At 42.0% G+C, this 22,644-nt stretch overlaps 1 protein-coding gene across 2 annotated transcripts in view; it reads right to left on the bottom strand.

Moving 5' to 3' along the window:
* The window catches only part of MAPRE2 (microtubule associated protein RP/EB family member 2), a 162,793-nt gene extending 141,073 nt beyond the window's left edge, over nucleotides 1-21,720 (bottom strand). The window contains exon 1 of one of the 2 annotated variants that reach the window (XM_036874782.1): nucleotides 21,652-21,720. Coding sequence is in view for 1 of the 2 variants with exons in the window: in XM_036874781.1 (XP_036730676.1) it covers nucleotides 20,152-20,175 (24 nt within the window). In the remaining variant the exon portion in view is untranslated. Of the gene's footprint in view, nucleotides 1-20,151; nucleotides 20,278-21,651 lie in introns of those variants that run through there. The other variant, XM_036874781.1, reaches the window with a different exon arrangement.
* Nucleotides 21,721-22,644: the final 924 nt, after the last annotated feature.

The following is a 22,644-nucleotide window of genomic DNA, read 5'->3' as shown; positions in this document are numbered from 1 at the left end:
TGTTCTTGGATTAGAAGAACCAACATTGTGAAAATGACCATATTGCCCAAAGCAATCTACAGATTCAATGCAATCCCTATCAAACTACCACTGGCATTTTTCACAGAACTAGAACAAAAAATTTCACAATTTGTATGGAAACACAAAAGACCCCAAATAGCAAAGCAATCTTGAGAAAGAAAAACGGAGCTGAAGGAATCAGGCTCCCTGACTTCAGACTATACTACAAAGCTACAGTAATCAAGACAGTGTGGTACTGGCACAAAAAACAGAAACATAGATCAATGGAACAGGATAGAAAGCCCAGAGATAAATCCATGCACATATGGTCACCTTATCTTTGATAAAGGAGGCAAAAATATACAATGGAGAAAAGACAGTCTCTTTAGTAAGTGGTGCTGGGAAAACTGGACAGCTACATGTAAAAGAATGAAATTAGAATACTCTCTAATACTGTATACAGAAAAGAAACTCAAAATGGGTTAAAGACCTAAATGTAAGGCCAGACACTATAAAACTCTTAGAGGAAAACATAGGCAGAACACTCTATGACATAAATCACAGCAAGATCCTCTTTGACCCACCTCCTAGAGAAATGGAAATAAAAACAAAAATAAACAAATGGGACCTAATGACACTTAAAAGCTTTTGCACAGCAAAGGAAACCATAAACAAGATGAAAAGACAACCCTCAGAATGGGAGAAATTATTTGCAAACGAAGCAAATGACAAAGGATTAATCTCCAAAATATATAAACAGCTCAAGCAGCTCAATATTAAAAAAAAAACAAACAACCCTATCCAAAACTGGGCAGAAGACCTAAACTGACATTTCGCTAAAGAAGATATACAGATTGCCAACAAACACATGAAAAGATGCTCAATATCACTAATCATTAGAGAAATGCAAATCAAAAGTACAATGAGGTACCACCTCACACTGGTCAGGATGGCCATCATCAAAAAATCTACAAACAATAAATGCTGGAGAGGGTGTGAAGAAAAAGGGAACCCTCTTGCACTGTTGGTGGGAATGTAAACTGATACAGCCACTATGGAGAACAGTATGGAGGTTCCTCAAAAAACTACAAATAGAACTACCATATGACCCAGCAATCCCACTACTGGGCATATACCCTGAGAAAACCATAATTCAAAAAGAGTCATGCACCACAATGTTCATTGCAGCTCTATTTACAATAGCCAGGACATGGAAGCAACCTAAGTGTCCATCGACAGATGAATGGATAAAGAAGATGTGGCACATATATACAATGGAGTATTACTCAGCCATAAAAAGAAATGAAATTGGGTTATTTGTAGTGAGGTGGATGGACCTAGAGTCTGTCATACAGAGTGAAGTAAGTCAGAAAGAGAAAAACAAATACCATATGCTAACACATATATATAGAATATATATAAAAAAAGGTTATGAAGAACCTAGGGGCAGGACAGGAATAAAGATGCAGATATAGAGAATGGACTTGAGGACACAGGGGGGGCATGGGTGGAGGGTAAGCTGGGATGAAGTGAGAGAGTGGCGTGGACATATATACACTACCAAATGTAAATTAGCTAGCTAGTGGGAAGCAGCTGCATAGCACAGGGAGATCAGCTTGGTGCTGTGTGACCATCTAGAGGGGTGGGATAGGGAGGGTGGGAGGGAGATGCAAAAGGGAGGGGATAAGGGGATATATGTATACATATAGCTGATTCACTTTGTTATACAGCAGAAACTAACACAACATTGTTAAGCAATTATACTCCAATAAAGATGTTAAAAAGAAAAAAGAGGAATAATAAAAATATATATATATATAATCGGTTCCAGGAAAATACAATATGGTTCCAGGACCGTCCATGGATACCAAAATCCACAGATGCTCAAGTCCCTTATACAAAATGGTGCAGTTGGCCTTCTGTATCTGCAGGTTCTGCATCCATGGATTCAATCAACCGTGTATTGAATTTGATCCAGAGGGCTGACTATTCCTTAAAGCCTTTTCTTTTCTTTTCATAGTTATACATGTCTATAGCTCTTAATTTTGCAAGATTCTTTCACATATACCAGGGGTCTCCAACCCCTGGGCTGCAGACTGCTACCGGTCTGCAGCCTGCTAGGAACCTGGCGGTACAGCAGGAGGTGAGCGGCGGGTGAGCAAGCGAAGCTTCATCTGCCGCTCCCCATCACTCACATAACCGCCTGAACCAAGCACCCCTGCCCCGTGGAAAAACTGTCTTCCACGAAACCGGTCCCTGGTGCCCAAAAGGTTGGGGACCACTGACATATACCATCTCACCTAGATCTTGAAATCATAATTCTTCTACTGCTAGAGGTTTACTCTGCTTGCTTTTTGGCTAGCTGCTTTTCTCTCCTTTGCATCTTTCCTTAGGAACTCTCATCTGGTACTAAGTTGCAGAGCCAAACTTCTAATTCAGAGTTTTTTCATTATTGTCTCCCTCCCTCACCACCTGCCCACAGGGAGGTTTTAAAGATTTTTTCTGTGCCATACTACCCCCTACCCTAAAGAAATTAAATACAAAGGAATAGGATTTTGTTAGGGTTGTGTTTTGGAGGGCCACAGTCCATTCTAATACCCAATTGTCATCGCGTTGACATTGCATGCTCTGATTCAGTTGAGCAAACATCCATTATGGAGCATCTCCTAAGTGCCAGGGCTGTGCTGAGAGGTAGGGATACTTTGTCAGTTACCAAAAAAAAAAAAAAAAATTTTTTTTTGCATAAGCCGAGAAAAAAAAAGAGGACCACTGATCCCATTCTTCAGGTGAAGAAACTGAGGCTCAGTGAGCTTGTGTGTTGTAGGAAATCACACAGCTAGTAAAGGACAGAGCTGGGATCCAAACTCTGGTCTTCTGGTTCCAAATCGCATGCTTTCCTATAAATCCATTCTGACCCATTCTACCTTTTCCTTCTCTTACGTGAGGCTTCCTTTGCATATTGTTTTAAAATTCAGTTTCATATATTTGAAGCAACAGGGCACCAAGTATTGACCATCTTAAAGTTTTTCTTTCCACATGAAGTTCCTATTCATTCATTTGTTCAACATTTATTGAGCACATAAAAACAGCTACGACTTACACACAGCAAGTATGCATCAGGTGCTGCACTACGTTATGTCACGTGCATCAGCTCATTTACTCCCAATAACCCTATGAGGGGTGCTATTTTTATTCCTATCTTATAGGTACATGAACTGAGGTTTGTGGCGGAGCTGGGATTCAAACTCAGATTTGTAGATTTCAGAGCTGGAGCTCTTGAGTGCCACCTATACACCTATTTTATCCCAGGCATTATGCAGGTGCTCTAATACACAGTGCAGCCCCCAAGGCTGCAGACACAATAATTAATTACAGACACAATAATTAATTATATCATGGGGCTGTGAGTGCAATGATATTGACAGGGAGAATGGAACAAAGGGGAAAAACGTATGACTGCTGTCCTCTTGGATATCATGTAGAGTTTGAGTTTTTCAAGAGTCACCTGGAAATCCTGTTAAAGTTCAGATTATGTTTTGATAGATCTTGGGTAAGGTCTGAGAGGCTACCTTTCTAAAAACTTCTAGGTGATGTTGATGCTGCTGATCTGGGGACCACACTTTAAGTTGCAAGGCAGGTGGTCTCTCCACTTCTGAGCTCTTTTCACAATCTGCTGGGTGGTAATCTGACCTGTGCTTAGTCAGATGGGCCACTCAGTCTATTTCAACTGGGATCATCTGAACAACTTACAGCTCAGACCTTGTTATCCAGGACAGATCAAAGCAAAATTGAAGAGGTAAATTCCATCCTTGGGGTACCTCATCATTTTCCTCTTGCTTCTCCTCTCTCTTCACATCCCTTATCTCCCAGTGGTCATGTACACATCCAGAGTTTTAGGTCCTTAGAGAAAGCTCTCTCCTTTCCAAGATGATACATACTTAATTGAATAACGAATCTGTGTAAATGGGTTAGAGTGTGATAATAACAAACACTTGTTATTTCTTCTCTGCTGATCTGAACGGCTGGTTCTGAATCTTGTTACATGAGCATCCTCAATGAAGCCACTGTTAGTTTTCTCTCGTGTAGACCATTGATTAAGATGAAGCCACCACACATACATCCAGTGTGCTGGAGAGTCAGGATGATGCTCGGATGACCTGCCAAACACTGGCAAAACTATACAAGGAGCTAAAAACTTCACTTTGCAAACACTAAAGATCTCCACAACACTACAGTGTACTTGGACCATCATTCTGCCTCAAAGTGTCAGGTTCAAAGTGATTTTTTTAAAAAATGTCTTTATTGGGGTATAACTGCTTTACAATGTTGTGTTACAAAGTGACTTTTGAGATTGCCAGCACTCTCTAACAACACTCCTGGACAAATCAGGGCCTTGCTAGCTGCACTTGCATTTTCAAACTGAGGGAAAAGAAGTAACCATCAAGGCCTGAGTATCGGGAGACTTCATTTGTGGTCGACTGTGTACTAAAAATGGATTTGTCAATCATTTGTGGTCGACTGTGTACTAAAAATGGACTTGTCACCCAAATTTTTTGAAACCCCATGCATCTTTCCATGGGAAATACAAAGAGGCTAGAGGTTAAGATGTTGTTATAACTCAGTATCTTTATGGGTTAAAGGGACCACTGAGGGCTACTCAGAGAATCCGACTATCATTTGTAAACCTGCCTGGTAGAAGGAACATTGGACCTGGGATAACATTCCCTGAAGTTGAGGTTTTCCCAATTGTGTGGCGTTGGGCATGCCATTTAAACTCTGGGCCCTATTTTTTATGGTTTTCTGTAAAGTGCAGCTACTGAGTGTTGCTGCTATGTGTAAAAATACTTTAGCAACTGTAAATTTCTAGGTAAATGGAAAATACTTATGTTTATCATCATTACTGTTAAATAACTGAATTTGAATACATATCCCTCATCAACTGGGTCTGAGTATTAATTAGATTGTCAGGAAATATCAAAATAAAATCGACTCTAGGGAAACCCAATAGCTTCAACAGAATGGGAGAGAAAGCCTGAATGAAAGGGATCTTGTTGACGTGGCCTCGATGAAAGGGACCCGAAGGAATCCTTTCAGCAGGACACTTGCTGGCCCTTCTGAAACCTATTTTGATGCCTTTTTTGGAGGGGGCTGTAAGTCCGTGACCTCAGCAAACCCCACATTTTGACTATCACCTCTCTAAGGTTGGCAGCCAAGGAAAAAGCAGCAAAAAACAAAACTTTATCTTTTGACCCCAAGTGGAACTTTTCTTGTAGAACCCTAGCTCATAAGACTGTTGGAGGGGTTTCAGGCTTTGTAGGTATCACTTCATTTCATGCAGTGTTTAATAGTCTCATTTCTTTCAAGTCTTTTGGATCCTGAGAGGCTTATTTTTCTGCCTTCTTGTTGCTCCCCACCCCACAAAGTCCTTCCTCTCTGCTGCTCGAGGGGACTGCCAAGGCCGAGCTGTTAGCTGAGCCTTAAGGTAGGAAAAGTCTCCATGCCTCAGTTTTTCATCTAGAAAAATAATGGGATTTAAATGAGGTGACTGCCAAGGCTACGTGTGGCTCTAAAAATAGAGTTGACCCTTGAACAAGGTGGGGATTAATCCGAGTATAACTTACAGTTGGCCCTCTGTATCCAAGGCTCCTCTACATCCAAGGAGTCAACCAGCCAGGGACCATGCAGTACCGTAGTATTTACTGTTGCAAAATCTCCAAGTATAAGTGGACCCATGCAGTTCAAACCCACATTGTTCAAGGGTCGACTGTACTTGGCATAATGAAGGGTCAATCCAACATGGCATAATGAAAAGCACACAGAGAGTTAGGTACCGATGTTGTGAGACCACCTCTGCCAGAACACACTGATGATGCCAGACCTCCAAGATGGGTGGAACACACCTGCTGTGTTTATTCCCACCAGGAGTGGGAAGGCATCCTAGGGCCGTGTCTCCAGAGCCCGGCATGCAGTGACACTATGGCCCAGACAGGGGAAGGCTTTGTTCATCATAAACCCCTCCTCAAGCACCATCTGGCATTAATGATGGTACCAGGGCCATAAGACAACAGTGGCAATGATTTTTACCTCCGGCCACAAATGTTGACATTTGGCCTTCCTACATTTTCTAGCACACAACTGCAGTCTTATAAAAGGGAACGCCCTTTGTACCATGGGATGCAGGCTTTTTTGTCTTTGCCTGTATCTGGGGGCAGCACAATACAACTCAATGCTAGACTGAGTCTGTGGCTCTGCTTTACCCACGTCCTCCCTTCCCTCTAACAGGATGTGATTATATGACATCTCCATATCTCAGCCCAAGCTGATTGGTGGAGAGACGACCCAATGCCAATTACCACATGCACAGGGAAAAGTGAGCGCAGGAGGGTTTCTGAGTGGATGCTTTATAAAATGCGTCTGCTCTGCTAGAAATCCCATTGCTTTCCTAGTTTGACGGGCTGCAATGGCATTCTCTGTATGTTAAGCGGAAGTTTGAATCTTACCACTGCATCTGCCCGTTAAGACTTAACTCGATCATTCGATGTGCTAGTGGACTATCAAAACTATTTTCCTCATGTTTTGAACAATGTGTAGATTCTACAGAGGAAAAAGAAAATACAGTCCTCAGTGCATTTTCAACGGTACTGTATTCTAAGAAAGCTGGATTAACAACAACCTTTCAGAGCACTGGGATATCTTGTGGGGAAAGGATAAGTTAAAGACAAGAGCCCCTCTTTACTGATGAGTTGGGGTCACGGTTGAGTTGAGCTGTTTTGGATTGCCCTTTGAGCAGAACTGGGACGAGAACCAGGTCCTTTGACAATCAGTTTAAACTGACTTACTGTTAATAATAAAAACAATAAGGATGAAGTTATGCCTAACTTGCAAAGATTTTAAGAGAAGATCCTTGTTTGCATAGGAGGTTAATTAGAGACAACCATTTTTTGGGTCTTAACTCAGGTTTACTTTTCTTTTGAATATTTTGGTAGCTATTGCTGCTGCTTCTTTATCATCTTTCTGGTTCTTCATATCCGGAATAATTTTAACTTACTCTTTTAATGTTTTAATCTCTAGAGCCTCTACTCATGATCATTAGTAACAAACATTTGTATCATTTTTTGGATAGAGGAATCAAGGTGTAAAACTCTCTCGACCAAATTCATACAAAATTATTAACATGATCAAGGTCCAAGGTTAGTCACAAGGTTATTTAACATTTTAAAACAAACCCCCCAACTGTGAAAAACAAACAAAAAATGCACATAGCTTTCAGAATCCAAGAGCAACCTTTAAAACACCACCAAGCCTCACAAGGATATGTTAAAAATCGCTTTCCTCTGGGATGGGCCACAACTCCCACAGGAAAATATGACTCAAATGGACTTAGGCTTGATGTTACAACATATAGAACACATGATTGTTCTACCCATGCTGCATGTCTCACCTGCGTCAGATTACTCAACAAGGTACACTCTGAAGGCATCAAATGACTTACAAACCCCACCCAAGGTCCAAAGTCTGGGCAAATTACCATGAATAGTATCATCACAGACACTCAGGTAAGCAGTTTGGAACAGAAAGACAACCTCATACACTCTTCCACAAGGGATAAACCTAACTCAGATTCAACATTCCTCTGGAGTTGGTGTCCATGGTGATGCCTAAGTACAGGGCTAGACTCCCAAGGGGGGCGGGGCAAGCCACACATTCTTTTTTTTTTTTTTTTTTTTTAAATTTATTTATTTTTGGCTGCATTGGGTCTTTGTTTCTGCACGCGGGTTTTTCTCTAGTTGTGGCGAGCGGGGGCTACTCTTTGTTGTGGTGTGCAACGCTTCAGTAGTTGTGGCACACGGGCTCAGTAGTTGTGGCTCGCAGGATCTAGAGCACAGGCTCAGTAGTTGTGGTGCACAAGCTTAACTGCTCTGCGGCATGTGGGATATTCCTGGACCAGGGCTCGAACCCGTGTCCCCTGCATTGACAGGTGGATTCTTAACCACTGCTCCACCAGGGAAGTCCCACACATTCTTGGACATAATTATACTCCTTGTGGTCTGTGTGGCTAATTGTGAGAGCTGTTGGTAAGCAGTACCAGGAGCCTCTCGTTCCTTTCAAATATGACGAACAATAGCCCTGCAGGACAGATGTTTCTTGTTTCTGGGTACAGTTTGATTCCAAAGCCTTAATCAGTCTCCTGCTACTTCAAAACAGCAGCCTCCAGGGCTGAGCCTCCCTCCATCAGATTGACCATCCCCAAGTTCACGAAACACTCCTTCCACAATGAAAAGACTTAGTGGTTCATGAATACAGTGAAAGCTCCCCATGGTTCAGGTGTTGCTTAGTTTGAATGTGAGTTTAGAAACATCAGTATAGATGTACCTGCACTTTGTCTACAATTTAAAAACAAACATTTGAAAAGAAAAATCCCCAGGGTAGCAGTTTAGTTTTGCTCTGAATGTAGGGGGTGGATGAAATTTGTCATAGATGAGATGCAGGATGGGGGGGAAAAGTCCAACCTGAGATTTTTTTTTTTTTTTTTTTTGGCTGCACCTCACGGCATGCAGAACTTCCCCCATCAGGGATCCAACCCGCACCCCCTGCAGAGGAAGCACGGAGTCCTAACCCCTGGACGACCAGGGAAGCCCCATCCCGAGATTTTTATAGATTAAAAATTGTGATTTTTTTTTTTAAATGGAAAAGCGACCAATGGTATGATTCAAGACAAAACTATTGTAACATCTGTCAGAATTAGAAGTTGTTTTGCAGCATTCCACTATCTTTTCTATCACCTACTAGTGTTCCGTATCTTTTCCCGTCAGATAACCAGTATCTCTGTGTCTCGCTAGACACTTACGCAAACCTGCCAGCTGCTCCACCTTCACACCGAGTGTAAAGCGCGATTCCTCTCAGAGGTGTTGGTGTTGAATAGATATTAATATTTTAAGTAAAAGAAATAAAGTTCCAGCAGTGGACTTTCAGAAATTACTTGCAGACAGAGAATCATCCCCCACCCCGTAAGTTTTCCATAATAAAGACTGCAACAAATGGGACCCCCAAACTGCAGGCCAATGGCCAAGAGAGCCCTACCTGAGTACCCTATTTCCCAGCAGGAAGAAAAACTTACTTCTGCATTGCTTCATCTATGAAAGCAGTGGTGTTGGAAAACGATGAAACAATTCCAAATATAAAACTCTTACACGTCAAGTGCCGCACCGGGACCCGGGGATGTGGCAATGACTGCGCATCCATCACCATCTCCAACCAGTTTATGTGCTGGGGAGGCCCACACGGGGGGAATTAAAGGGCAACCACAGGGATCCACCTAACTTGTCCTGGATGGGTGGACCAGTGGGAGGTGGTGGGAAGCAATGGTTAGGAGGTTAGGAAAGACTTTCCAGAACAATGTTTCTCAAATTTAATCCACAACAATGACACCTGTGGACCTTATTAAAGGAAAGATTCTGATGGAGAATGTCTGGGGTGGAGCCTGAGCTTGGGCATTTATAAGATACTCCACTGGTCCCTGGAGAACACTTTGAGGGGTGGGGACCTAAAAGGATTAACACCTGTGGTAAGACAAAGGCTGGAAAAGGCATCCCAGGCAGTTTGAACTCACATTCAAACTAAGCAACACCTGAACCATGGGCAGCTTTCACTGTATTCATGAACCACTAAGTCTTTTCATTGTGGAAGGAGTGTTCCGTGAACTTGGGGATGGACAATCTGATGGAGGGAGGCGAAATATGGTTAAATGCGAACACAGACAATAAGAGCTTCACACAAAAATAAAAATAGATTTGTGATAGTTGCATGAAGGTGGTAAGATGAGGAGTGCTTCCCCTCACGCCCCTCCCTCATATTCTTCAGACCCTCACTAATGAATTTGTTTCTGTAATGAATTTGTTATGTAATGAATTTATTAAAACAACAACAAAACAAATGAGTTTCTCCTCCATGGGCTGCGGGGGGTGGGTAGAATTCTGCACTGGGGTTCCTTTAACAAAATGACCAGGCAGCTTCTTCCAATCTTGGATTATGTGATTGTTTGACACCAAGCTACTTAATAACTGATTACAACAATTATATAGCGATGTGCTTATGATGACAACATAAAAACGTGTTTTCAAAGGAATAATAATTTATTTTAATCCCACAAGGACTCAAAGGCAAAGAATATACAAATCAATTTTCACTGCAAAGTAAAGGAGCTGTTACAGTGGAGGATTACTGGACTGAATGTCAATATTATGACATAGTATGAGTGTGTTTCATGTTTGGTAATTGCAATCATTGTTGCTTTTGTTGTGGTCATCCATGTACAATGCTTGGTGTCAGTCTATTTATCTCTTGTTAAAATTAAATACAGTGTGTGTGTGTGAAAAAAAAAAAAAAAAAAAAGCAAGCAACCTCACACAATGGTGGGTGAGCTACCCCACTGCCCTTGGCTTCAGTTTTTCCATCAGTGAAATGGAGATAGCATCACAAAAGATTCTTGTGAGGGTTAAATGGGATGATGAATGCAAGAAACCAGTACTTAACAAATGACGGCTCTCTTTCTCCTTCCTCAGGCTTGAGGTCATCCTTAACTAGGCTTCTGAGACCCTGGCTCAGTCTCACCAGCCCTCCAGCTTTGCCTAATTTGGCCGCAGCAACAGTCTGGCAACCTCAGGAGGGTATAGTCTAATTTCTGAAATAATGAAAAGCCTCAAGACACATTTACTCCCTAAATAAAATCCACAGTTTAAATTATAAACAAGAACAAAACAAATTAAGAATGTTGGTAACTAAGTGAGAGCAATTTCATATGCTAAACTTGACAAAATAATTACAAAGCTACTACCCAGTAAAAAAAAAAAAAAAAAGAATAGTGAAGGAATTCCCTTGTGGTCCAGTGGTTAGGACTTGGTGTGGCTTGGCTGAAAAAAAAAATAGAATAGTGGAAAACTTACTGATATTGAAAACAAACTTATGGTCACTAAAGGGGAAACGTGGGGAGAAGGGTTAAACTGGGAGATTGGGATTGACATATACACACTACTATATATAAAATAGATAACTAGTAACAACCTACTGTATAGCACAGGGAACTCTACTCAATATTCTGTGATAACTTATATGAGAAAAGAATCTAAAAAATAATGAATATATATACATATAACTGAGTCACTTTGCTGTACACCTGAAACTAATACAACATTGTAAATCAACTATACTCCAATAAAATTTTAAGAGAGAGAGAAAAAAAAAAAGATGTACAAAGGATAAAAACAGTCTTAATCTGGTAAGACTGATACCTACTGCATAATTTGTGTCACTAATATTAAAAGCCAAATGTAGTCTGAACGTGCTATAGTAGTATTTATTCAGTAAGATATCTGTGGTTAGTTAAGTATCTTAACACTATTGAGACTAATATCACAGATGCATTCTCACATGAGAGAATTAGGTCCAATATTTTAGCCAACTCAGATGAGCTATATAACAACTATTTGTCAGTGACAAAAAAGAACTAAACAAGAGGATACGTCCGGATCAGAAGAAAGTAATCCCTGTTTTAAAAAAAAATAACATTTAAAATAAAATATTCCATATTAAATTTTTATGAACTTCTCATATCTTCATAAGTAAAGATAACTATTTTAGTAAAAATAACTAGGAAGTAACCTAAGAAATACATAGTAACCTTTCAAATAAATAAACAGTGATTGGAAATTTAAAAAAAAAAGTTAGTTAAAAATACTGAAATGTGTTTTTATAACCCATTAGTAAATTTTTCCTGGGAAAAAAAATGCAGGAGGAATTGTATGGAATTCTGGCAGGAAAGGCCTTGTGTCATTTGACTTCACAGAGCCATGAGTGGTACCCTGATGAGGAATTCATTGCTTGGTTCCCTAGGACACGTCGCTGTCCCCAGCCAGGAGGAGAACTTTAAGTTTCTGAGGCGAAGAAGGGAGAGTTGTGCTGGCCATGGACATCAAGCTGCATGTCTATGAGACATGTGCTCGATGGTTCCATAGATGGCACCGTTAAAATTACCACCACCTTTCTTCCAAATCAGGCGTGTCGTAGGAAACCACATCATGTAATATTTAGTCAACTGCCAGCCGTGTCTGAAGCAGGTCACTAAACAAATCATATGACCACATCACCATACACGACACAGTCATCATGAAAACCCACACATAAAATTATCTAATTTGATCCTTACGAGAATCTTGTGGGGCTTCCCTGGTGGCGCAGTGGTTAAGAATCCACCTGCCAATGCAGGGGACATGGGTTCGATCCCTGGTCCGGGAAGATCCCACATGCCACGGAGCAACTAAGCCTGTGCCTCACAACTACTGAGCCTGCGCTCTAGAGCCCGCGAGCCACAACTACTGAGCCGGTGTGCCACAACTACTGAAGCCCACACGCCTAGAGCCCATGCTCTGCAACAAGAGAAGCCACCACAATAAGAAGCCCATGCACCGCAACGAAGAATAGTCCTCGCTCGCCACAACTAGAGAAAGCCCGCACGCAGCAACGAAGACCCAAGGCAGCCAAAAATAAATAAATTTATATATAAAAAAAAGAATCTTGTGAGACAATTTCAGACCCCACAGTCTCTATTTGACAGATGAGGAACAGTTTGAGGGATGGTGATGAAGGATGTTAAGGTCTCCAAAATCACCCAGTTCCATCAGCTGCAGAACTGGTTATAAACATCAGGCCTTATGATGTTCTTGCTCCAACATCCAGAATTCTTTCTGCGATACAACCCTATAACTTCTAAAAAACAAGCAGGCAAGCATAGAGAAGGGAGGTTTTTGAACTCAAAAGGGATTAAGATCTATGGGACCTTTTAAATTACTTTTTAAAACTTAGAATTTCATAAGTGTAGTTTGGAATTTGCCATAGGTCCAAACTGTATGTCCTTTGTTCAGTTTTAGAGGAACCTAGGGATACCATGAATGTGTGGTGTTGGATTATAAATATTCTTATGTAAGTTGCAATAAATGAAGTAAAAAAGCACAAAAAAGATTTATTGGTGATTTGAGGGCCAGGAACTATTTGCCACCTAATTCATTCAAGGACAACCCAGAATGTTTTAATAGGCTGTTGAGTTAGTTCTAGTGAGAGTCTTTTTTAAACTTACATTTGTCTTATTTTATTACATATGCTCATTATGAAACAATATTAGAAACTGTCATTTAGAATTTTCATATGAATAAAACAGAAATACAATAGTTGCCTATCTTGAAGATATTTGATCAAAATAAACCATTCCTTCCTGTGTGTTAAAAGAAACAGTTTGTTAAGGATTATTGCAACGTGATATTAAACATAAAGACTAATTTATGGTGAAAAAGTGGATCCTTTAGCTCAGGGCTTCTCAAACTTTAATGTGTATATGAATCACTTATGGATCTTGTTAAAGTGAAGATTCTGATTGAGAAGGTCTGGGGTGGAGCCCAAAATTCTGCATTTCAAGGCATCCCAGGTGATGCTGAGGCTACAGGTCCCAGGACCTCACTTGACTAGCAAGGCATCACTGGAATCACCTGAGATTGAACTTCAATCAACAATGTCCTGGGGACATGGTTGATGGGTTTCTCATGTTACCCCACTTGAGCTAACAATTTACCCATTAAAGTATCTGCTTTATTAAAAGGTCTGTGAAAGAATAGAAAGTACCTTAAGATATCTTACAAATAAAAAATTGCTAATTTTCGAGATCTGGCTTTACCTTTTATTTCCCTTCTTATTTAAGCAAAATGTGCGGAAAACTTCCGATAATGGCTTGATTTTTCTCTTTAGTAGGTGAAGGCAGCTCAGATATTTTATTACCCCAGAAATAGAGTCTCGGATCAGATATTTTACAGACCAGGAAAGCTAGTCATTTTGAGATTATGAGATAAAAGTAGGATTGTAAAATTTAGCAAAAACAAAAAGAGAAAACAAAAATAAAACAAAACTTCAATCAACCACCATCAAAAAGATGGGATGACCAGTTAAATTTGAAATTTAGATGAAAGATAAATTTTTTCAGTATGAGAATACCCCATGCAATGTATGGGACATACTTATACTAAAAAAAAAAATCATTGTTAATCTGAAATTCAGATTTAACTGGGCGTCCTGTGTTTTATGCAGCAACCATTGCTAAAAACATACCCTAGATTCTAACTTACATTTAGGTGTTAAGGGAGCAGATGCTGGGATGAAGAATTAACAGACCCTGACAGTGTTGCTTAAACATTCCAACTGCACAGGGAATTGCTTTCTGGACTTGGCAATACCACATAGAGCACTTGGTTATTACTGCTGTTGATTTATGGAAATTCCTTTTAAGAGATTTGTGCCCAAAAGACCACACTTTAAAAAAATCATGATAGAGGGCAAGCTGGAAGTGAAGCTAACAGGAGTCTTATATCAATAGCTCCCTTTCTGGGGAAGGACCAGGTGGTGCAAAGCAGGAAAGTGTTTCTTCTAGTTGCCTGTCTTTTCCACTTCTGGAGAACTGAAGATTCTCAGTGGGAAAATGGAGATAGTGGTTTCTTACACTCATGAGAAGTTCTTAATACATCACATTTTGGCAGGTTGGTTAGATTTAACATTATCTTTGAAGGAAGGAAAGTGTAAGGTGATTGCAGGCACTCTCTCCCTTCTTGCTTATCAGTTGCTGAAAGCCGACTTTACCAGCTTTTAAAGACGGTAATTTAGTCCTCTGATTTCACTTTTAAGTATGACAGCCAATAAAAAGTTTCAGATAGTTAAGCGAAAAAAAAACAGGAATTACCTCATTTTCCAGCTGCCTTTTCTTGCTTATTTTCCCTTCTACTGACTTCAAATACCAATAGTCATTCCTGCCATGATGTTTATAATTAACTCTAAGTTAGAACCAAGGTTTGTGGGTTAGCAAAATGCTTTTGAGTGTTTTGCCCCTGCTTAAGCAATTGACAATTATGAATTCCCTATTCTGGTAAAAATATAGTCAATCCAATTAGTTCCTAATTTTAGGAACTACTTTGGAGAGAACTATGAGTGATATATGTATGGCAGACACTATATCAAACAAAATGTATTTCGTAAAAATTTAGTGAAATCTAAATGACGATTAGGGCGGAAAGTTAATTTTACTTGGACTAGTTCCTTACCTAGTCAGCACAGGAGTTAGACAATCTGTCTTGTGTTATCCCCCTCCTCCCCTTCCCCAATTACTCCATCAGGAACACTAGTGGGTTAAGTTATCTTGGAAGTTAGTTACCTACAAGCCATTACTACCAACAGTCCTAGGATGGGATTAAATACACTTACAATTTGTTTTTGTTTTCAGAAATGATTTACCTGACCTCAGGCACCTCAAAATTTACATTACTTATAATGCAATGTTTGATTTTTTTGGTCTCTAAATTGCAGGTGTACTGATTCTGGAAGGGATGAAGAGGACACAAATTATATATAACCCTTAAAATTGCTCTATTAATCTAAGTGAAACTCACTTGCAAATAGCCTGTGGCATTAACAAGTCATCAAAAAGAGGAAGTTCTCTTAACTGAAGGAAATTTTATGAGAGGCAACACTTACAGTAAAAAATTAAGACAAGTTCCTATCAATGTAGTTGTCCTTTCAAATATTCCTTCTAGAATCTTAAGACTAATCTGTCCAGCCTTGAGCAGAAGCCATATAATTTGAATTTCTGGATCATAATCTGATCTGTTTTTGAATTTAGAAATTTCAAACTAAATTGTCCATGGCATACTGTCAGCCTTTAGTGACATAAGTGACTATATGTATATCTGCTTATTACCTAATGATCATTGCCTTTGTAAGTAGCAAGCAATTTACCTTAAATGTATACTTTAGAAGAGTGGTGCTATTTCCCAAAGCAGCAAGTTTCCACATCATGTTTTAAGTGTATGAAGTGACAGTCAATGAAAAACATCTAAATCTGAATAGATCCTCAAATTATGCATTAATATACTAAACCAAATAAGAATACAAACGCCCTCCTAGGGTGGAGGAAAAGGAAGTTTCTACGGCTAAAGAATTGAGGCAAGTGTGACCATGGGCTTGTTGTCAAGGGTATGTTTTCCTATTTTCTAGAGCTCTGGAAATGGTGATGTAGCTCAATGTAAGTTAGTATTGCACTGTTTGGGCTGTTTAGGTTCAGAAGTTTTACGGCTGACCGCATCACTAAAATTCACATATTACTTAGAAATGTACTGCTTTTGCAAATATACTCAACAGGGGAATAAATACACAGAAAAGGGGAATGTGAAACTAAACTATCTTTGGAGATTAGTTGCCCTATGTTTGGAAACAAATTTTTTCCCCTTCTCTAAAGGCGAAAAAAACTGAAAAAATACCAAGGTTTTCAGTGAGCAAATTCTCATTTAAAACGGAAGTATACTGAGTTGGAATAAACCCAGGGTCTGCAAACCTTGACTGTAAATATTCAGTAAATATTTCAGGTGTTGTGGCCCATACAGTCTTCGGTGCAACTTTTCTATTCCACTGCAACAGCACAAAAGCAGCCACGGACAACATATATGTGAGTAAGTATGACTGTAGTACAACAAAACTATTTTGGACACTTAAATTTGAATTCCACATAATTTTCAAGGGTCCACAAATGTTTTTCTTCTTTTGCTCTATTTTCAACCATTAAAAAATACAAAAACCAATCTTAATTCATAGGCTATAGAAAAAGAGACATTGGGTCATAGGTGGCTTATCCTTGATCGAGTTTGCTGATCTGTTGATCGACTCATGGGTTTCAACTCAACCTAAGCTTAATGCCATTGCATGAAGTTTGTCAGTAGTCATTTCTGAAGTGTGTAGATTATTAAGTTTGTTGGAAGCAAATTTACCGATAATTCTATTCTATGAGGCTCCGGTGTAACAACCCACAATTTTGAATACTTCTCTTAAAATTTGTGGTTATAGATTTGGAGCAAAAAACTTGTACAATTAACAGATTTGAAATACTTTAGCCAGATTGTCCTGATTAAGGAGAATAAGTTCACTTTAAACACTTAGGATGGTTGCAGGTGAACATGTAAAAGAGTTGGGTTTGTTCTTTGTGGTCTCCAGTAAGTGAATGCTGCTGAGAGCCTCCTGTGAATGGAATGTGCTGCCAGGAAGACAGTGAAGCATCAGTTGAAGGACTATTTAGTAAAGATGCTGTACAGGGCATTTAAGCTTTTGCTGGATGATATGACTAACATTTAAGAACCCTCATACAAGTTAAAAATTCTTACTTTGCTTATCTGGATAAGAAGCCAACGATGGCTCCAATTGTTTGGGGTTGGCCTAGTTCAAAGGTTGATAATTTGAGGATAAATGAGAGCATGATACAGGTGAAGAGTTTCTCCTACTTTAAGAAGGGATGATATAATTAGAACTGAGCTTGCCTACCCAAAACCTCCAGACGAGATTACATCAAAGCTAGTCAAGAAATAGCAGGATGATAGACCAGACCCTGGAAAAGGAGTGAGGGCTCCAGACTTCTCCCCACTTTGAAGATCATTTAATTTCTGGACCTGTGCTATCTGGCACTTGGGAATACTATCTACCCAGCTGTGTTTAGGCCCTGATAGGTTAATAAGATCAACGGGCTGTATAGATTTAAGGTAATAAGACTGGGTGGTTCTCATCTGTTCTCAAAAACTTCAGAGCTTCTAAAGTTGAGGCGATACCCCCTTTCTTTGTACCTCGCCCTCTTGGCCCACTTGTAAATATCACAGAGCTAGTTTTGTACTATCCTCTCATGAACAGTTTCTGATTAATCTGAATTAGTCCCATTTTTCTAGACTATGTTTCAGCCTTTCAGTATCTTACACCTTCCCTAAAAGGAGTTGAAATTTCAGAAGTGCATTCCCAGAGAATTTTCTCAGCTACACAGAAATGAGAACGGGTTCATTTACATCATTTTGGCTTTCGGAAATTCTTATTAACATTTATTTTTGCTGGTATCCAGCAAGGAATACATCCAAATTTCCATTTTTAAATATGCTGGATATTTAAATACATTTGTGATATTTTTAATGCAGGTAGAAGACAATAAATTTTTAATGTAGGTAGAAGACAATAAAAGCTGTCTAACTATTAATCTGCCATTTATCCTACTCTGAAATAACTCTCCTAGCTTAATTAGTTCCTTTTGGAAAAAATACGTGTTTTTTCCATAATAATGGGTAGAGAGTGAAAATTTCATGAAGTGAATCTTGGGTCCATGAGAGTGTAGTTAAGTATTATAACAATTATTAATTATTCTCAGGATGCTAAATTGTTTTATGTAAAAATGTAAGCAAACGAATGAGCTACCATTTTATGGCTCTTAAGAACTGTAACAGAACTTTGGCTCCTACATATCCAGAATGTCTGTCTTGGAATAAAATAAAAATGAATGTACTCAGGATGCTTTGCTTATAAATATTCTCCCCACCTTCTGATAATGTTCAGTACAAACACAAAAGGCCCGTGCTCTGTGCTATAGGGGCTGTAGACATTAAAGGCCCCTTCTAGATAACAGAATACCAAGCAGGGTACATAGGTGTTATGAGGGGTTCAAATAAAGTTCAACAGCTGATGATATTGAATGCTTGCTATGTGCTAGGCATGGTTGTTCCCCCTTAAAGAAACTGAGAATGCAGAAGAAAGCATTTAGGCAAGAGAGTTATGATGATATAAAGAATAATGAGGAAAAGAGAGAGATAACTGAAGTTAATAGTAATAAAAATAAGTATTTCATAAACTGTGTACATCTATAAATAGGCTATCTTATTAGGATCATGCCTTGAGGATGATTTTTTTTTTAAAGTAAGAAACCTTTGGTTAATAACATAAGATTCCTCATAAAATGTTAGATGTAACCATTTCTATTTAAATAGATCCTTTAATTTACCTCTGAATGTGTAATCAAACAGTTATTTGACTTTTTTGTATTCAAAATTTGTTTTGCAGATTCATCCTCTCTGTCTCGCATAATTGAAATAACCCAAACCACTTTCCAACATTTTTTTTTTTTTCCTACATGCCTCCCACCAAGGAAATTACAAGACATCTATCTAGTTGGCTTTGTGTCTCCTCTTCTAACAGGAGAGAGCTTTACACCAAGCGGGTAGGATAGGGTGCTGGAAAAGGGAGCGGCTCAAACAAGCAGACAGATCGTGATCAGATATTCAAAAGTGCTTTCAAAGGAGTGGAGTAGTGGGTGTCAATAAGCTACTCCATGTAATTACTTCCTATTCTCGGGATCCGCCTTTGAGTGCAGGCTTCTGACTCACCAGGCTGCTCCAAGTTAGTTTCTGCTGGGTTTCCCCACTGCCTGCTACACGTGAATCACCTCTGGAATGAAGTTTCTACGTATCCTTAACAACCGTGCAGAAACCAGGCACTGACAGTGAACTTCGATCTTTCTACTAGGGTAGATCTTCGATCTTTCTACCAGACCCTAGGCTGAGAGGGTGAAAAATGATGTGGCAGGTACCACCGCCAGCCAAGCTGCCAGGTGACAGTCCCCCCCCCCCCGACCCCAGGCATTCGTAAGCAGCACTCCAGTTTCAGCGTGGTTTTCCCCACCCACCCAGGTAGTTAAACTGGCATTTTGTCTTGCAGCTTGCAGCTGCCGGCCACTGAACTCTGCCCTTGCCTCACTGGTTCTCAAATTTGGCTGCACAGTGGAATCACCTGGAGATTAACACACACACACACACACACATAAACACACACACATACATACACACACACACACACACACACACACACACCACAACACAACAACCCCAAACCTCACTGTCATCTCAAAACAGTCTAATTTAAATGGGTTGGGATGACATATGGACATCAGGATTTTTCAAAGTTCCCCAGGCAGCAAAATTTGGGAAACTGCGTTGAAGAAGCATTGTTCTTCCCATGCAAGTGAAACTTGCCAGTTGAGCTTACCTAACGACCACTCGGTGGGCTCCCAAACCCCCTATCTTGGAGATCTACTGACAGCCCCTAACCGGTATCTTAATTAATTTGGCAGCAAAGAACGCTAGCAAAGCAAGGGTCATTTCCAGAATGGAAGGTTGGCAAGGACCCCTGCCCGCCGCCGCCCCCCTTGCTAAAAACTAAGCTAAATTTAGTGCTTAAGCGAAGTATCTCAAACGTTGCTATTCTTTCGGTTACCTTTTGATCTCTGTTCTGTTTCATTCCACAGTGTCTTGTTCAGCAAAGTTGGAAGGCTCGGGTCCTTCAGATTAGAAGCAGGTGCTGCGTCAAACCTCAATGGAGAGGGGACTGCACTCTTCACCTCGCTGGGACCGAACCGCCGCGTCGCAGTGCGGCCCCCAGGGCAGATCCTATGCTAATCAAGAAAGTTCTTCCGTCTCCTCGCGGGCGGGCGGGTGCAGGTTTGAACACTTAACCCTTGATTTTACGTGACTGCACTACAGTGCGTTTAAAGACCTCCTCTTGCCTAGCGGGTCTGGACCACATTCCATGTTTTTGGAAAAGAAGAGGATGTGCGCAAGAGATGGAGAAACCCGCAGGGAGGGTACAGCAGTGTTGGCTGGTGCCCGGGTGAAGGGACGGCTGATGTTTGGAATATTAATTACTCCACGCGCTACTGGCCCAGCGAGGACTAGCAGAAGGGGGCTGGAGGTTAAGACAAAGGCTCCTCCTGATCAAATGGCTGCAGCGCCCCTGCCTCCGAGGTTACAGCTCTGCCCTCTGCACTGGGCGGCCCTTGGCACGGGACTGGCAAAGTGACTCAAGGGGGTGACCTAGTCCACTGGCCCTTTCGGGGTCTGAAAGTCTCATGACCGAGCGCTCCGGGTTCAGAGGGGAGGGTCTTTCTGTGCCCACCGCTCCTGCCCGCCCTTTGTGGGATTTCTGGTCACGGCCCAGCCCTTTGAAGGGTGAACTGAAGAATTTCTTACGCAAACAGAATGGGGAGTCGCGGAGTAGCTCCCGCCCTGAGCGCAGGGTGCCCCTTGCAGAAAACCACTTGAAATCAGAATAATAACCCGCTCTCTTTCCCACCCATCCGGCTCCCGCGTCCCGGGCGCCGGGAGCACAAGCGAGAGCCGGAGTCGGAATGCAGAGGTGGGGCTGGTCTTCGCTGGAGAAGCCCTGGGGGCGGCAGCTGGGCTGGGGGGGTCCAAGGTTTGATCCCCAGCCGGCTGTCGCCCGTGAGCTGCACTTCCTGGTCTGCCCCGAAGCGCACAGCCCCTGCCAGCGCCCCTAGTTCTCAGTCCCCGCGCCCCAACTCTGTCGCCTTGAGGTCCGCGCGCTACGGGCGCGCACTCGCAAGACCCCCTCCTTCTCCAGCGCCAAGAGTCCTGGCCAGCCCGGCTCTCACCCCCCGAGCCGGTCCACTTTGCCTCTGCCAGCGTGGCAGCCCTGATTCCCTCCCCTTTCCCGGGGTGCGCAGCTCTGGGGCCCCGAAGGAGGGATGCGGCCCGTAGGAGCGCGGCGGCTGCACACCCGGGGGCCGCGGCGCCGACCCCTGCACAACTTCTTGCTGGGCTTGGAGACCCCCGGTCCCGCCGGCTGAGCGACGGGCGGACTGCAGCCCCCCGGCGGCGGAAGGAGGCGCGGCCAGCGTCTGCCCTGGGAGGGACTGCGCCAGGACTGGGGGTGTCCGGGTGCGCCAGGGCGGTACCGCTTTAAATGCACTTGACTCACCTGCTCCGGCGCCGTCGCCTCCTTCCTCTACTGACAGCTGGGGGCTTTGTTTTCTCCACCCACCCGGCCGGTCGCGCTCCGCCCCCTCCGCCACACGTGACTCGCCGTCTGCCACCGCCGCCGCCTGGCGGGGCCACCCGTGAGAGCCCGGCCAGGGCCACCCCTTCCCGGGGGGTGCGGGGGGCAGGTGGGGACCGCCGCCGGCGGGTCAGTCCCTAACGCTGATTAGGGCCCTAGGAAGCCAGGGTGAGTTGGTGACAAGGAATAAAGTGGCAGCCGGTGAAAGGAGCCGAACTGTTGGGCCCCAACCGAGAGGGAGGAGGCCGGCGCGGCTCAGAAAGGGGACTTAAGAGGCGACCCCACACCCTGAATTAAGTACCTGTAACTGGGGGCCTGCACACCAACCGGCTTGCATCTGCTTTTTACACCAAGTGTTTGTACTCATACCTGGGGAACAATGGATACTGCAGAGCAAACTAGTTTTGTCCTGAACATTATTAATTAAACTAGGCAATTCTAAGCTGAACAATATGATAAACAATGTAATAAATAATAGCAAGCTCTACTGAGGTTTGAAATCTGCTTGTTGGTGCTGGTTGATATTTGGATTCTATTTGGAAAATGGAATCAGGCTGGAGACGCTAACTCCAGATTACTGATGTGGGCACTTGTCCATTTGGAAGAGCACAGAGTTTTAATGAAATGAATTGAGAAAATGTTCTGGCTTCAGGACCCAGCTCCGTATCTGCTGCTTTTGGAAGTGGTCCTGACTGTTGCTGATCTCCAGTGTTTGAAACTGCAAGAACCTGTTGTCTGAATCCTTCCTTTTGCCCTTGGAGAACACACACATACCTTTGTTCTCCCTCAGATTTCAACTCAGGGGAAAGCTTGTCCCCATCTCCCCAGCATCCATTAAAGTGAAGTCTGCAGAGTGGAGTGACTTTGCTCTGTGCTTCCCAAACTTTAATGTGCAGAGGGATCACCTGGGGGCCT

Source organism: Balaenoptera musculus, chromosome 14, assembly GCF_009873245.2.
Source record: "Balaenoptera musculus isolate JJ_BM4_2016_0621 chromosome 14, mBalMus1.pri.v3, whole genome shotgun sequence".
NCBI classification, from domain to species: Eukaryota; Metazoa; Chordata; class Mammalia; order Artiodactyla; family Balaenopteridae; genus Balaenoptera; species Balaenoptera musculus.
This window is presented reverse-complemented; position numbering and strand designations above follow the sequence as displayed.